The sequence below is a fragment of the Cyphomyrmex costatus genome, unplaced genomic scaffold (assembly GCF_001594065.2).
Source record: "Cyphomyrmex costatus isolate MS0001 unplaced genomic scaffold, Ccosl1.0 scaffold165, whole genome shotgun sequence".
In the NCBI taxonomy this organism is placed as follows: Eukaryota; Metazoa; Arthropoda; class Insecta; order Hymenoptera; family Formicidae; genus Cyphomyrmex; species Cyphomyrmex costatus.
In genome coordinates, this window is record NW_017275663.1 from 40,486 (window position 1) to 58,610 (window position 18,125).

At 30.6% G+C, this 18,125-nt stretch overlaps 2 protein-coding genes across 2 annotated transcripts in view; one reads left to right on the forward strand and one right to left on the reverse strand.

The window, feature by feature from the left end:
- Positions 1-151: 151 nt before the first annotated feature.
- Pym (partner of Y14 and mago) lies at positions 152-3,373 on the reverse strand. Its single transcript, XM_018537158.1, has 3 exons — positions 3,167-3,373; positions 2,753-2,846; positions 152-710 (listed from the first exon to the last, which is right to left on the reverse strand). The coding sequence occupies exons 1-3, from the start codon at positions 3,195-3,197 to the stop codon at positions 194-196; spliced, it is 642 nt and encodes a 213-aa protein (XP_018392660.1). The 5' UTR covers positions 3,198-3,373; the 3' UTR covers positions 152-193.
- Positions 3,374-13,477: 10,104 nt separating this feature from the next.
- The window catches only part of LOC108771794 (uncharacterized), a 28,826-nt gene continuing 24,178 nt past the window's right edge, over positions 13,478-18,125 (forward strand). The window contains exons 1-3 of the mRNA XM_018537157.1: positions 13,478-13,755; positions 14,303-14,402; positions 14,506-14,668. Of these exons, the coding sequence (XP_018392659.1) occupies positions 13,515-13,755; positions 14,303-14,402; positions 14,506-14,668 (504 nt within the window). The 5' untranslated portion in view covers positions 13,478-13,514. The remainder of the gene's footprint in view (positions 13,756-14,302; positions 14,403-14,505; positions 14,669-18,125) is intronic.

The following is an 18,125-nucleotide window of genomic DNA, read 5'->3' on the forward strand; positions in this document are numbered from 1 at the left end:
TAAATAGTTAAATACATGTATCAATATTATCGATCTACATATTGTAAGTAAAAAATAATTAAGATGTAAAACTGCAATGTAACGAAGGACAAAGGTTTTTCTTGCTATAGAATAAGATAGTTATCAATCAAGTTTTACAACTGCACCATTTTCAATAGCATTGACAAATTTGTGTGTTTTAATCCGATATGATCTATAAAGCAGTTTCTAATCTTTTTATTTCCTTAGAGATCTCTATTTTCCGTCTGATTTTGTCAAGTATCTCCTTCTCAGGATTTTTTAGAGCACCAGTTTTTATTTTATCCTCTAACACTTCTATTTCCCTAATTTTCTTACGAAGATTTTTTAATCTTTTTTGTGGATCAATTGTTTTCTGCATTGTGTTTAAATTGTCTTTAGTTACATTATTTGTTGTGGTTTGTTTTGCCGTAGACAGTGGCTTGTCAGTGTGAGTTAGAACTTCTTTATGAAATTCAGATTCTGAGATCATAATTTTGGACAATCCTTCGGCAACAGATTCCATAGATTTAGATTTATTTTTCTTTTTCTTCCTCTTGGATCCTTCTGAAGTTCTTGCTTGTATATTAGGTATTACTTTGTTTTTCGCCGCTAAAGCTTCTAGCTTAGCTTTATGTTCCGCTATAAATTCTGGGCTGGCACCCACAGGATATAAAGGCTTCTTTATCAATTGCTTTCCTTTACTTTCGTATCTGCAAAGAGAATAACAGAACAATAGAAATAAAACAAAGTTGGCAAATAATAATACAATTAACAATCGGTTCTGTAAATAAATCAATTAATGTAAAAAAGGGAGCATATATAAAACTCTTTTCTATAGTTCTTTGTGTATATCTATATTTGAAATTGTATATTTATAAATAATAATGAACGTTTCGACTATTATATTAGGTCATCCTCAATATTCTTAAATACATAATACAAAGTTAATTTAATCATTGTTTTGAATAACTAATCAATATTTCACAAAAAAGATAATTATTCCAAATCATGAAGTTGCAACTAAAATATGTAAATCATTACAAATTTCGTTCGTTTTTCTTCTCGTTTTTGTTTACACAAATAGTTCCTTTTGTTTCATTTCTACGTTCAACTTTACAGGAATACATAGAATTTGATGTTATTTAGTTATGCTGATAGTTTCTATATTATTCTGTAATGATCAGGGAATGGAAAGTTACTTTTTAAAAGTAACCAGTTACAGTTACTCGTTACCGAGTAAAAAAAGTAACGAGTTACCGTTATTAATTATCGCTTTTTAAAAGTAACTCGTTACAGTTACCGTTACTCGAAAGGTAACTTTTCGTTACTTTTCCGTTTTTAAAAATCAGTCTGAAAATGTACTTTTGCAGTATTTTTTAAACGTTTAAATAAAAGCAATATATATATTATATAATATATGTATATATATATATATATATACCATATAACAGTGTTATAACACTGATACTATGTACAGTTTTATTTTATTTTTTTTTTAAACACAATTTCGTAATTCTAAAACCCGTAAAATATGCAGCAAACTGAGATATACATACAGTCCGATGCATCACATAAAAGATAGAAGTGCAAAATAATTCCTGAAATAATAGTATATATTTCTCAGCTGTCAAAGATCACTTCAGGATCGCTACAGCAGTTGACAGCTAAAATATTTTAGAAATTTTTTTATACTTTATAGAAAACTAGAAGATTATATAGGATTGTATAGGACTATCTGAATCACAATATAAGTTAGAAAATAAAAGGAACATTAAGAAATACACATAATTTCTTTATTATAATACAGCTATATTTTTACTTAATCTATATTTTTAGTTGTAAATCAAATATTTTGATCAAATATTTTGACAAAATTTTGAAGAAAATTATAACACTATAATTAAAATATATAACAGAAGTTTTGCAAAAAGGAGTGTACAGAGAAAAATTTTATACACAGTTCAATTAGAACAAAATGTGTACAATGTTTAGATTAAATTAAACTAAATGTAGCTTGTATACTTGTGTTAAATAAAAACACTCAATGTCCTACAACCACATTTAGCTGTCGTAATTAATAACATTTAATTGTTATATAACAGAATGACATATGCAAAGTAACGGTAAAAGTAACTGTAAATTTTGTTACGTTATCCAAAAAATATAACTACGTTACAGTTACCAAAAAAGTAACTTGTAACTGTAATTTTGTTACAAGTAAGTAGTTACTTCCATTCCTTGATCATTATTATGTATGAAAGTTCATAATTCCATACATTTCAACCATCATGAATCGTCAGACTTATTATAGCGATCCAGATTGAAAATTGAGAACCATTTCATCGTTTATCAAGAATTGTTGAAGAATGTTACATTCCTGTAAAACTGAGCAGATAAATGAAGAATATAAAGGAACTATCTGTTTAAAGAAAAACGGTGAGTAGAAAAACAAAGTTTATAATGATTAATTTTAGTTACAACATTATGATTGGAATAATTATCTTTTTTGTGAAGTATTGATTAGTTATTCAAAACAATGATTAAATTAACGATTTTGTATTATGTATTTAAGAACGTTGAGACTAACCTAATGTGTGATGGTCAAAACGTTTATTATTATTATTTACAAATATATAATATAAAATATAGATACACACAAAGAACTAGTAAAGGCTTTTACGCACCCTTTTTTTACATTAATTAATTGGCAAATAATAAGTTAAGACATTAAAGAACACACATGATTACTTACAAAGGAACTTCTTCCTGAGGAATATATCCATCTTTGACACGTCGTTGCTTTCGCCATGTGCCATCGGGTCGTTGGCTTGCTGGAATAAATGTACCTGTGAAATAATAATTATACGTTTCAATCATAATTCTGCAATTTTGTCGATTACCTCTGCAAAATTTTATTAAATTAAAAATAATATATACAGTTAACGCGAGACAAAAATCCTAATATGGTAAAACACTTTGAGATATACTACGACGAAATACATGAAAATTATGAGGTTAATCGTCTAACTACATCTAAGCACGTGGGAAAAGAAACAATCTATTATCTTACAAAGCTAATAATTTTACACTTGTTTACACGACCGAGGTTAAAGCCGGTGCGTACCTCCAGATACACTTCACGACATAACGAGTATCTGGTCCTTACCCGTCTCGTCTTTGATGTAAGTCGACGCCATCGCAATTGCTCGTGAGAGCGCGCGTCTGTGAAAAATATAAATAAATGTAAAAAGAGAGATTCTTCGACTATCCGCGTGCCATTCTGCGTTGTTCCGTATCCGTATCGTACGGAGTTGTGTAGTTGTATTGATATTGTACGTGTATGGATTACGGAGTCCGAAATGGAGCAGAGAGCAGAGAGCAGAGCCCTCGAGCCTCGAGAATCTTTTCTGCTCCGATGGCATACGAATTTTGAGTATGAGCTCACCAGGTGTGCTGGCAGATGTCGCCCGCAATCCTATTCAGAAGAGTTTGGCCAAAGCGGGCACAACTCCACAACTTCTGATTGGTTCTCTACCTTGGTCCATTCGGTATTCTTCGGATAGCTTCGTACATTGTCGGAAAACGAGTTCGAAGAATAGAAAGAGACGGATAGTTCTAATTAGCCTTGTCTCAAAAAGGTTAGAAACTGTTCCAAGATCCCGGATAAAGAAAATTAATAAATTACAATTGAATAATTCAGCCAATTGATTAACTCGATTGGCCAATTTCTTCACTGAGACTTCAGGGCGATTTTTAACATCGTGGACATAAGGTGTTTGTTTATAACCATATCACCATATGGCCTACTGTTACCTATTTTCTGACACAGTGTCACGCTTTCTGCGTATGCGTAATACGAGAAAGAAAGCAATATCTGTTTCTATCCGCCATCTTTGGCCAAACTCTGATTATAGGATTTCTATATTCAGAGAGTTCAAGATCTCGGGGCCCATTAGCTCAGTTGGTCGGAGCATCGCGCTAATTTGTATCTGTGATGTCTCGTTGAATCTTTAGATTATAAAGTTTATTATAATGTTTATTATATTTCTATTCAGGTTGTAAATTAGTCTATTAAGTTTTCTCATATGTAAAATAGCTGTATTCCCTAAGGTTGGCCAACAAACTGTATCTTCTCTCTTCAAGATCTCGGGCAAGGCCCGAATTCGAATTTCATCCTAATTTATCGATATTCGCTCCGTATATTTCTAATTTCCTAGAGAACATTGGTTGCGTTTAGCAGAACGTTTATTTTGCAACTGTTGAAAGTTTTCTTTGTACTGCGATTGGATGACACTTTTAGATCTAGAAGAATGATCCTATCTCAGTAGACAATCATAAAACGATTGCAAAACTGTTTTCCTTCGTCCGAAATGCGTATATAAGTCGTCTAAGCTATTTTATGTTTCGATTTCAGACTTTGTCATTCGACGTGTATTTACTCAAGACAAAACGATTTAGCAGAAAAATGCGGCAATCTGTCTTGCAAAATCGATAAAATTTGAGACATCGTATCAATGATCGCGTTCGGCATTTATATTGGATAATCTAAAAGAATATATCAATAACAATGAGCACTCACGGATCCGCTCCGCAACAGTTGAGTCTGCTGAACGCGACTATTGTGAGCATGAGCTATGATCACGTATAAATTCTGTGGGCAAACAAGAAAAAAACACAAATTTTTTAATACTTTATTCTAGCACATACTGACATGAAATATTAAATATCTCGTAAACTATTAGTTTTTTTTTTAAATATCAATACATTATGATACTTTTATTTGAAGAACAAATACTTTTATATGAAGAACATATGTATAAATAAATCATGTATTTTTATTTAAAAAAGTGAAGATGATCTTTATATCTTTTCGGCGTCTTCACCTAGAAAAGCAAACAACGTGACTAAAATGCGTTTCTTTCGAAACTACTTTAATTTAGAACATTTTTTCGTATTATCAAAAATAAGCAAGATATTCAAAATGTTCGATTTAGGGCCAATTTCACGAACGTCGGTTAAAACTAACCAACAGTTAATTCCAATGGAATTATCCAATCGCATTTGTCTTTGACCAGAATGAACCAATCACGGTTGACACTTTAACCGTCTGTGACTATCCTGTGTGTGTGTGTGTGTGTGTGTGTGTAATATAATGAATTTGTCAATATTTTTTCTAAAAGTACATTATATATATTTAGATACGTATATTTTATAAAAATGTATTTAAAATACAATGAAATATACTTTATACAATTAAAAACACAATTAAAAAAACAATAATGTTTTATGATATTATATATTTCGAATAATATTAATATTTGAAGATATTTTAATACTAATAAAAAATTAAATTCAATCTTTAAAATATATAAGAGAAGAAAAGTTTCAAAAATTTTATTTGATAAATAATTTTGATCTTAAATTTTGTAAAGAGCATTTGGAATAAGGGTCAATAAGGAAACAAGAACACAGATACGGGTATCTCGACTTCGACTGAGTAAGCGGTCCCGAGGGCTACCCCTCGATCTAGCCGGGCTGCTTCCGGGGATGCTGCGCGCGCGCACCGGGGGTTGCGCTCTTCGCTCTCATCTCGCAGTTTCACAGCCTCCCTTTCGCGACCCGTGTCTACTGTGGCTCGATCATAGGTGTGTGTGCAGTTTCCCGTGTTTCGTTGTCCCCGGGTGCACTGGGACATCTGGTACTATCATTATCGTGGTCCCGGATCTCAGTTCCTGACGAATTCACTTGTTTCTCGCTCTGTCTCCGAATCGTGTACGATCCGAATGCATCGCTCTATGTTGGAAAATGGAAACTGTAATTGGTATGTAACCGCATAAGTGAATTCTTGCCGACCAATATCTCTGTGCGATGGTCGAATATTAACGTTTTGACTAAGGGGAAGTATAAGATTCTAGAATTGCAACCGGTTCCCATATGCGCTTTCTCATTCCCAACATTCTTTTAAAGGTCACTGGGTAATACATGAAAAAAAATGGAACCGCACAGCGCGTACCGTTCAATAGATATAAGTTCAAAGGCTCCTTATACTTTCTAAGGTCATACACGAGAACAATGCAGTGAATAAACTTAAAAAAAGTTTTCTGATTATGATGTTTGTTTGAGAGTTCTGGCTTATATAATCATTGAGCGGTTCTATGTAAAGTTCATGGTGGTCAATTAATGTAAATATATATTTTGTTGCACCGCATTTTGCATGAATTTACATGTGGTTTTGTTTCACTTACATACTTGATAGATGTAAAAATGTGGGAATGATTTGGGAAAAGCATTAAAACTATTTCACAAATCAATATATTTTGTTAAAATTTATTATTTAAATTACATTATTATTAGTTGATTTAAATCATAACACGAGTTCACAATATACCTATATTATACTTATATGTAGTTATATGATATAGCATTATTATTACTGTAATATAGATGTCTAAATAAATAAATAAAGAAAACATTAAAACTGATTTGCAAAAAAAATCTAAAAGATTATTTTTAAATTATATTATGTATTAAAAGTTTAAATCGTAACTACATGGATTGAAACATTGAAAGATGAAAAAGAATTATTAAAAAATTTATAGAATACAACACTAAAATAAAAGATAATAAACTAGAAGAAGAAAGCCATTTTACGGTCGAAGCTGGATCACAGTGCTTATTATAATTGTGTGCATTTTATATACTGCGTATGTAGTCCCCCCATAAATCGCGACGCTGATAGTTTTTCAGCATTGACGCATACATACTTACTTACCGCAGTAATATCACTTAATTAAATTGACAAGCAATCTAACAATTTTTGATGCTTATAGCATCTTATTGGATCTTATGATCTTAATAATATGTTGAAAGACATATATTAAATTTTAACGATGTAATGTTGAGGTAAAGATAAATCTATCTGTAAAAAATAATTCTTCTTCTAGTTTATTATTGTTTATCAATTGTACGGTCTTAAAAATATTCTAGTATTTCTAAAATAAAAGAAAATTTCAGATAATTATTAAACAGATTTAAACAAAAAATTAAAATTATATAATTTTGTTGTTATATATTAATAAAGCGCCCTATTTTACACTACTAATATATTTTTTAAGAAAAACAGAAATAAAATACAAGGAAATATCATGTATATAATACAAAATATTTGTATGTTTATCAATTTTTTAGAAAGCAACAATTTATTTCATTAGAAATTTAATGATGATTTGAATTCTAAATTAAAAAAACAAGGAAATTTTAGGATTTGAAAAGGATAAAGAGAATATTAAAATATGTATTATACAAAAAAAAGGATGAAGAGAATATTAAAATATTATACAAAAATAGAATAATATAATTTGTATGCACTTTTGCAATTAAAATTTGATTAAGGCACACCTGCAGAGAGAGAGAGAGAGAGAGTGTTGAAAATAAGAATAATAAATAAAAGCTTTGGTTTTTCATTCACTTTTTATTTTACATTTTTCCATTATTATATTGTCATCAACTTAAAAATTATAATATGTAGTTCAGTTGCAATGTGAGAATTGCATGATAATATACATATAGATATTATAGATAACGAATGAAAAATGTACATGGAAGCATAAAAACTACTTAGTTTTCAACTACTCAAGATAATTGTGTCAAGTATCTAATTTAGATTTTAAAGTAAATATTTTAATGACACGATCGCCTATTGTGAATGCCTCATGGTCGGTTAAGGATTAAAAACAAAAGAACCTAAGGAGAGTTTTATCACAATGCGTTAAGCGACTTCATCCGAACTGTGGTTTACGTCCTGGACCTTCCAGTCTCCTCCTCCTTCTTCTCCTCCAATTTCCTTTCCCATTATCCCTTTTTCATCGGACATTGCACTGATGCAGGCGAAATGTATGAGAAACTACTGCGCCAGAAGATGGCATCATCCGCGGAAGAAGAAGCTAATTTATGATCCGAACTACTTGTCCGCACCGGCACTATTCCTCCTATCTTTAGGATGCAATCTGTCGCGAAATAGAATTCCGGAAAACTTACGTAATTACTGCGGCATCTAGACTTCTTCTTGGCAATTTCTTCTTTACCGAAATTTTTGAGAACAATAGACTTATACTGAAAAGTGTAAAATGTCGAATGACGCCAAATATAAGAATAGTGAAAGAAGAGTTTAAGAATAAGAATATCATACCAGAATACGCACATATGTTCTTAATAAAATTTACGGATAAATGAAATTTTCTTATAGCGAAATTAAGGGATTAGACCTCTCCTGTTGCGGGATTCTCGAAATGTTTTTTCGATAATTTTTGTTATCGTTAATTAGCGACAGCCAATGAAAGCCGCGCTTTCTTTTAGAATTGTCCTGCCATTGGCTGTTGCTAGTTAACGATAGCGACAATCATCGATAAGACATTAGAGAATTCCGCTATTGAGGTCCTAAAGTAATATCTAAGTTTGGAAATTTTTTTTGAGTAAATAAATAACTGTGATCAAAAACTATTTGGAGAGCTTTAATGTACATACATATATAACAAAATATTTTTATTAGCCTTATGTCTAAAATGGCGGCACATTGACTCACTAGCTGAATCCTTTTTTTTTACTGCTTCAAATCGATGTACAGGATTTTAGGCACACGGTTTGAATAAAATACAAAAACGACTCTGAATAAAATACAAAGAATTTTCATTATCTACATGTCAAAAACTAAAGAAGTACATAAGGATTTCTTAAAATATTAATTTTTCTTTTAAAATGGCAACTATTTTACAAAAAATTGCATTTTTGCCTCAAAAGTCACATATAAAAGTATCAATTAAAAAAAACATTTTCAATATTTCAAAAAAAGCCTACGTACTTCTTTGATGTATTAAAGAATATCCTGTAAAAAATTCAAGTAAATCGGATAAAAATTATAAGAGTTATGTTACACACCAATTTGAACAATGCTGTTTTGAGAAAAATGTGTTTAAAGTTTTTTAGGAAGATTTTTTGTCTAAAGAAGTAAAATTTTCGGCGTCGTGTAAACACTAAAACCGACACTATTACAGACGTATGATAGCAATGACAGCTATATATATATATATATATATGTATATATATATCGAGTAGCAAGCACGTTTTGGTAGATAAATGGTCGTATATACCTACGGAGCACAAGACGCTGGCGCGTTCCGCAACACTTGAAACCGCTCCGCAGCGCGGCGAGGCACTTCATTAAAACAGCTCTAACAACATGATAAAGACGCAATTTTGCTACAAAATTGTTTCCATCGCATTTCTATAATTAAAAGTTAATGATTTAAGCAAAAAAAATTCGATTTTTTCAAACCTCAGGAGTGGTCTAACCCCTTAAACACAGAAACATAACATAAGCATTCTTTTTTGACTGATAAAATATATATTTTGTCAAAAATTTAGCAATGTACTTGAATATTTTATTAACCAAAATTGCGCTACGATTAAATACGTATCACGCTTTTACAATTAAGTAACTATGTGTATAATATAAAGTATTATGTTAAAAATTGTCAATTTTAAAATTGGATATAGATATCTCTTGTCAATAAAAAAAATTGTTTACGTGCAATATTTTATGAAGTTAAGCGGCGTAAACCGATGAAATAGAATAATTATGATTATTTGCGATTATCGAGTTCTATAGGCATTACGAGTTACGCGCGGGACCAAATTTCTTTGAATTTAGTTTATCGGTGCAGTCTCGAGTAGGATAATCCGCAATGTCGCAAACCGCGGTGCAGCAGGCACACTTAACGCCAGATTGAACTTTATCTGCGTATATCTTGTCCTCGTTGCATAGAATGTCGGCTCGCTACTACGATGCACTTTGCGAGACCAAGGCGAAGTCCGTCAAACAGGCCACAATGTGCATACGTATATCGCGGCACGCAATAGCATTATGCGCGCTACATAGCATATCGAGTACATCGAATATCCATCGCTTGACGACGGCGCCGAAGGCCCCGTCACCTGGGTGGTTTTCACGATGTGCCGCTTACGTATGTATTGACTGGCATAATCGCGGGTTTACAGCCTACATAAGGCGCTTACAGTACTAAGGAATCTTAAAGCGCCTATCTTTCCAATACAAGATGCTCCGAAATTTCCCATAAAATTCGATGATGACCTCTTTAGATTACTCGTGCTCGGCCTGGCGTCGAGCAAACGTCTCTCTAGTGAGAGATGATTAAATCTTAACTTTGTAGTTGTGCCAAAATGTCAGATAGCTCGATGATTAAACTTTGAGCGAGAGTTCCATTGAAGAGTTTACTCAAACGTTAATTAAACGTTCTGTGTTAGTTTGAAATTTGATTTGATCATTGACTCTCAAATGTAATTTATTTATTGATTGTATAATCTTCAAAATAAGATAAAAAAATCGCATCGTTTTACGTTAAAAAATTAAATAGTAGCACAAATAATAGTAATTCGCAGATCATACAAGGAAATTTTTATTTTACCGCAAAATTTATTATATATTTTATCATTATTATTTTATAATAAACAATTTGATAATCGATTAAATATTATTGTAAGGATAGGAGAATTTCTTTTTAATATACAAAAAAGACATTTTATAAACTATATAAGTTGCCAAGTAAATTGTAAATTATTTTAAGGCAAAATATTGACAATGCATTTTGTGTACATATATTAATACCGATTTGTTGCCATAATACTGTTACATTTTTGTACATATAATTTTCAAGAATTATTAATGATTCCTGAATTAATACTTGATTAAAACCAAAAACTATGCTGTCAAAATTATACATCTCTCATTTACTTTTATCTTTAAATTCAATTTTGGAGTTGGTAAATGATCTCGTAATGCTGCGTTCTTTATACTATTCTCGATGGTTTTTACTTACAAGAAATTGAACTCGTCACATTTATCGGTGATTTCACATACTGTTTACGGATAAGAGACTTTAGTGGTGTTAGTAAAAATAAAAACGTCATCGGACATAGCTAGTCAATTACCATGTTACATAGTAAAATTGTCACGAATAATTAAGTTGATTGAAAATGTATTGTATTTATTGTATTGTATTCATATATAAAATAATTTTATATACGTTTATACACATATATATATGTATATTCCATTTAAAAGAATAAAAAAAAAATCTCAAAACTGTTTATTATATTTTAAAATTATTATAATTTTACCTGGGTTGAGAAAATTAATTTTACAAGTTATCAGCTCTAACGAATTACGATTACATAGTTATTCAACAAGTAACTTTTCAGTTACCTTTCAGTTATTATACAACTAGGTAATATTTTGATACTATTAGAACTAATAAAAATAGATTTATGTTTCTATATATTAGACAATTTTATTTAAAAGATAAAAAGTGTTAAACCAGAAAAACATAAGGTAGTTAGATGCGAACAGTTAATGAATCGGTCAATTACAGTAAAAAATGACAATAACTTTATGTTTTTTATAGAATCGCCGCGTCTTTCTAGTAGTCGTATCACGTACTATTTTCGCGGATAAACTTACATATGTATATATTATATATGTTTAAACTTAACTTTAAGTTTAAAACTTTAAAGAGAATTTTAAAAATTCCGGATATAATAAAAATAATGAAATCTTCGATTGTTTTAAAATTACATTAAAGTCAGCCTTAAAATATTTTAAAGCTCTTAGGTTATTTTGGATTACACATTTTACTTCGAAATTTTTTAAGTAAACTCTTTTTTAATTACTTTTAAAAATAAAAAATGAATAAGATAGTACACAGGATTCTTAATATTCAAAATACAACAATATATTATAAAAGGCATATAAAAGTTAAAGAATATTAAAAAATATGTCTATTTTAAATTAAATATATAATAATACAATCAAATATTGACATTCTCATAAGTCTACTACACAATGTTTCGGTTTTATATTTAAGCCCTCTCCAGGTATAAAAATATTATAACGCAGTAAATTTTAACTTTAAAGTTGTGTTTGAAGGGAGTCGATGATTTTTAAGACTAGAGAGAGATTAATGTTTAATCAGAGACACATCTTTTACTTCCTTTGACTACAAATCACAATTTACATATCTAACTATTGACGAACATTACGTCATTGACATGATTTTATCAGTTTTTGGACTTTGAGAACAACAAGAAATTTTCGCATTCTGTCAACCAATCGCTTAACGAACAATTTCCGTGTCTCTGATTAAACATTCATATCTAGTCTTAAAAATCATCGACTCCCTTTCAAACACATAACTTTAAAGTTGAAATTTACTGCGTTATAATATTTTTATACCTGAAGGCTTAAATATAAAGTCGAAACATTATAGTAGGCCTATGAGAATGTCATTATTTGATTGTATTATTATATATTTAATATAAAATAGACATATTTTTGAATATTCTTTGACTCTCTCTTATATGTCCTTTATATAATATTATATTGTACTTTTAAAAATATTGACTTTATTTAAAGTAAATTTTCCCAAGGAATGTGATGTTTGTACAGATAATTCGCTTACTACTTTTTAATAAAATTAATCGAACGTTTTACGTGTATTTTGAATTAATTAGATAAAAAATTTGTTGCAGTAACGCATCCAGATCTGCCAGAAAAAGAACAAATTGTACGATAGATGGCCATGCGAATAATGAAAAGGCAAACGATAAGGACGAAAAAAAGAGGACCGAGTAAATGAAGCAGATGAAGATATTATTCCGTAATTTTTTCCAATGTGATTTGTAAGCCTCTATTTTTCCAACATATTATTTGAAGCAAGATAAATGACAGAAAGTAAATTTGATAATGTAAGGAAAAGTCAGATAAAGATAGAGACAGATCATTTTCATAAAATATTTAACAATTTGCAGAAAACAAAATGTTCAAGTTTATAAAAATGTTTTTCTAAAAGAGAAGATACAAAGAATATAAAATGCAAACACAGTAAAGACACTTATATGTATAAAGAAAAAGTACGTGTTACAACATTAAAAAGATACATATAACGTATACGCGTCTCTTTATCATCATGTTTTCAACGTGACATTTGATATGACTACCATTTAAAAGGCAAAGGCGATAGAACAACGATCTCATACGCACGCATTAATAGTTTAGTGTCTAATCTATTATAAAAGCTCATCACAGATGAAATAACATACGTGGGCAACTATATAAGTATATATACACGTACATATGAAAATGTTCTATACGTTTCCGATTCATTGATTTATCAGCGAACAACTTCTACGTATCTTTCGCGACGATTATCATCATCAAAACGAGAAAGAGAAATCAAATTAAATGTGATAAATGGACACAAAATCAGAGTAACGATAGTAAAATGTAAAAGAGAGACAAAAAAATAAGCTAAAAATGAACGTAGAAAGTTCGCATAACATAAACTTCCCAGTTAGTTTCATCCTTGTGCTTCATTCTTCTCGACCAATGTGGATTCGCTTAAACTGCCAGATCTCTTGGTAATGCATCGTCGAATACGAGCGGGATGGCAGAAACGATGGCTCACAATCGTACAACGTACGACAAAACAACGACAGAAAAACTGAATTTTACGTCGGTAACATTTGTTCCTTCTAATGTGGTCGCTGCCGCGTTTAATGCCGAGACGACTAATCCGTCCGTAGCTATGATGGGCGATCCTGCAGGGATTGTCACTACCATCAAACCACACCATCGTGTCTACAACGCGACGGAGTATCTCATCGAGCAAGACGAGCTCGAGCACAGTAAGTATAGCACAGTGTATCACGAATAAAGCTACAAAGCTCTCGATAAAGACATGGGTGGTACCGCCTCTTTATCCGAATTTTAGTTAATCATTTGAAAGGTAAAATATTAGATTTTCAACAAATTACCTGAACGTATCTCAACTGTATTTCGAATTTGACCATTTTTTCAAATCTCTTAAGAAATGTCGTTTAGCGGAGTCATAGGAACTGCTCATAAGTTATATTTACCCAATTCAATTTTGCATGTAACTTTTTTTATACATCTCAATTCCATTCTAATAATACTTTTTTTACTATATGTATAATTTAAAATGTTTAGCTATTAAACATTAATATTATAAGTTTAACATCTAGAAGAGTAAAAAAGAGAGGAAATGGAAAATCACTCTTCTTTATTTAATAATTAAAAAAGACGGAATGGATAAATACTTTCAAACGATAGTGTATGCTTTGACAGAATAATCATATGAAGGGATCAACTAGTAAAAGATTCAAGTTATTATCGTACTTTCGTTTCAAGAATTTTATGATTATTATATTTCAGGTATCCTTGCCAACTTTTCAGACATACAAACCGTTTTGCTTGCATGCATATCGACATTATTACCGCTGATCATCGCCTTGGGGATCGCCTTCGGCGTCAGGTATGCAAATTTTGCTTATTGCGAAAGGAATATGCCATCCGCAGTGTCGGCCGGTTGCATTTTTTTTACAGCCAGCAATAAATTTTTCTAATATCCGTATCAGGCACGTGTGGCGAAAATATCGGAATAACGGAGACAACGAGAATGGTTTACCTTGGTATAAGAACGTCTGCAATCGTAATAATGTAGTCGAATCGCATCAACATCATCCGCATTCCGGAAATGTTCCCGTAGAAGATGCCACGAGAGTCCTTTCCGCACAAGACGTAAGTTAATGACTATTTAACAATTTTACAAATACACAAAAAATACGTACAGACGTGAAAAGATTTAGTACAAAATATACGAATAGAATATTACTATCAACGAAATTATCGAGTTGGTCTTTCAGTCTTATAATCGAAAGTAACACGTGACGTACTGGTAGTAAAATATTTAGTAGGTATAATAATTGTATAAAATAATTATGACTAGGAGTTCTATAATACTTTGAAAGTTATTGCTATAATAACTATAGTAATAATAATTACATTAATAGTTCTTCCAAATATATCTATTGAGATTTAAAAAGAAATGATTACATAATATAATTAAATAATATGAAGCGACTGTTAAACCGATATAAATAAATAAAATTTTAAATACAAAGAACCCTATGTTAAGTTGAATCGAATCTTAGTACTTAAATACATATATTTATTGTGTGAATTTATTTATATTTAAATTTTGCATATCGTACATTGAAATGTTTTTCCGGACTTAAAACGCATTAATGAACAGAATAGCAATATCATTTATAAAATTATACAAGCAATTCAATAATTTTTTTTATGCTAACGAGCATAAAACTGTTTTAACAAGAATATTAATTGTTATATATTAAAATAAAGTTTAAAAACTGTAAGAATTTTACTGTAAGAAATATTATAGTTAAATTATGGTAATTGCAACCATTTTTTGCTCTTATCGCGTTTACATTTCTTTGCATTGTCAGTGTAAAATTTAATGGGACGCGTCAAATATAAATTTTTCAACCATGAAATTATGAAGTAATTGTATCAAAAATGTAAACTATGTGATAATGAAGAAAACTTTACTTATTAGAGTTAGAATGATGAAGAAATCGTGTGCGAGATCTCTTTACTAATTGAGGTAAGAGTTTTCGTAAATCGCGAAAAAAAAGGAGCGAATAATTTGAGAGGAAATACACTATGAGAAAAATGCTAGCTCGACGTGAATACGTTATGAACCTTAATGGAATCGATACTAGTCCGCGTTTGATCCTCGTATGCATGCTCGATTAGCTTACATAACACGATAACCACGCAAACACCGTCGGCCTTGGTTTAAATCTTGATGCTGTGCCGTAATAGGATATACGGCAAACATTTACGGAACTTGTGCTCCAGATTGCACAACGGGAACGTAAGGATGTTCTACACGGTTATATATTGTACGTACAATTGTCACGGTTGTTGCACGAACCGAATCGTATAGCACTCTATACCGGGATCCGATCGCACGTGCAGAGCAGACATTATAGCGACCGAAGAGCCAAAATCTATGGCTGCGAACGTACCGTTATAATGCTTTGCATTTAATAGCGATGCATCGCCGCACTGTTGCGCCCATTCGTCTCGCTTGACCCTTTCGTTGGCGGATTTCTTCCGGTTAAAAACTCCTCGTAAAAATATCATAACGTGTACACGCTCGTTAATATTGAATTCTTATATAATCTGTCCAATGTTCGATTAGTTCAGTCGACCGAAATTTCCTTATATCATACAATACTTTATATGTCGCGTTTAATTAATTGAGTTAAAATTCTAAAGAAAATGTTGGAACAAAAAAATATTGTATGGACAACTTTATTGAAATTTTCATTCATTTAAATCACTATACTTTCTGAAGAAAATCAAAATATCTTATTTTGTATATCAAATAAAAAGCGTAATTGATTGAAGCTTTATTTAAGATTGAAACAATTGTTTTTTTTTTCACGTTAATGTTCATTCACTGTTTGTAACACTTGAATCAAATTCTTTGATTATATGAAAATGTTAATGGTGAAGGAATTAAATTTATTAATTCTTTATCTGCTATCTTATTCTATTATCAAGTTATTTGTTATTTTCCTCGTCTTTAGAATATATCTTTGGAAACTGTAATTTTAATATAGTTAGTATAGTTAAAAATATCCTCTTGTTTATTAAAGACTTTAAACTTGATTTATAATCACCTGTTACATTATTTTAAACCTTAACAGAATTCTCATTATAGATGATTATTTTAGATTTTTTTTAAATTAGAACAGAGTATTTTCATGGAGCTTATCAATCTACATACCGGATATCATTAAATCTTGAATAAACCTATGGTGACCCTGCAAGCTAAAAATTCACAATCAAGAAAAAAAAAAATTAATTTAAATTGAAAATGTTAACAATAACTGGAAAATTCGCGAAGTTCGATCAAGTTGTTTCACAAATATTTGAAATTTTCCCGTTTTCTTTCGAACTTATCGTTTCAGTTCTAACTTCTACTTTCTGTCGTATTTGCAATTGTCCTTCGTAGCCAATCAAATTATAATTGATTGTGTACGTGGGGCTAATAAATTCGCGTTTAATGAAGCTGCTTATTGCTAGAGGAATCCATTAACTTTACCTTACCAATTGACAACGCACGTGGTGCATATTGTTCGACCTACGTATTATAACGCCACAAGCAAGCGTGCAGCACAACGCTTTTGTGTACGCACATATTATAAACGCATAACGCACGCATACATATGTACATTATATACGTATGTGTATATGCATCTCACACACACGTTATTGTTTACGTATGTGCACATGACTCAGCCAAAAATACCGTACGTCTGCTTGGCTCAAAGAACTGTGGGATTGACCTGATTTTAATTTCGCGCATATGCCATCGTGATAACGGTGTTTAGCTGAACTTTTTGACGTTTCCACCGACGCAGTAAATTGTTTCCATTCTATTCTCTCGTTTTGTCGAACCTATCGGTGCAGTCGTGGCGTGCAGATGCAAATGTCGGTGTGCACAAAAGTCAAGAAAAATGCACTACATTATTTTGATGTATGGAATCATTATTGATTTCAATGATTACACTATTAAGGACATCATTTTGCAATACGAGTGTAAATGATTATTTCCAACGTATTTATTTTTGCGTGCTACATATGAATTTGATAAAAGTTGGCTATTGCGTCACAATTTAAAAAAAATAGTGTTAAAGAGACAAAATATTGTTGATTTTTAAAACGTAGCACTTGCAATTTATTTTTTTTCCTTAATTTTATTAATGGTATATCAAAGTATCAACTATTAATTTTAAAATGCATTTTAATTCATTTCAATATAATTTTTTGATTTTTAAAATATAGCAATTTGAAAATATAGATATAGTCCTTTCTTTATGTAATAGTATTCGACAAATAAATAACAATATTTTAAAGAAAATTAATATTTTTGAACTTTTTGAAATATTTATTCTATAATTCTTTAATAGAACACTGATTACAATTTGCGATTATTTGCAATATAGTGCGTTTTGTATTCAATATCACAATTTCTTCTCACACTCGCATAAATAGCTCCATATTACAGGGTTACAATTATGACAAAGGACAGAAGTTAACATTTTTTTAACAATATTTAATTAAATTTGATTATATTATTTAATTAATTTATATATATATA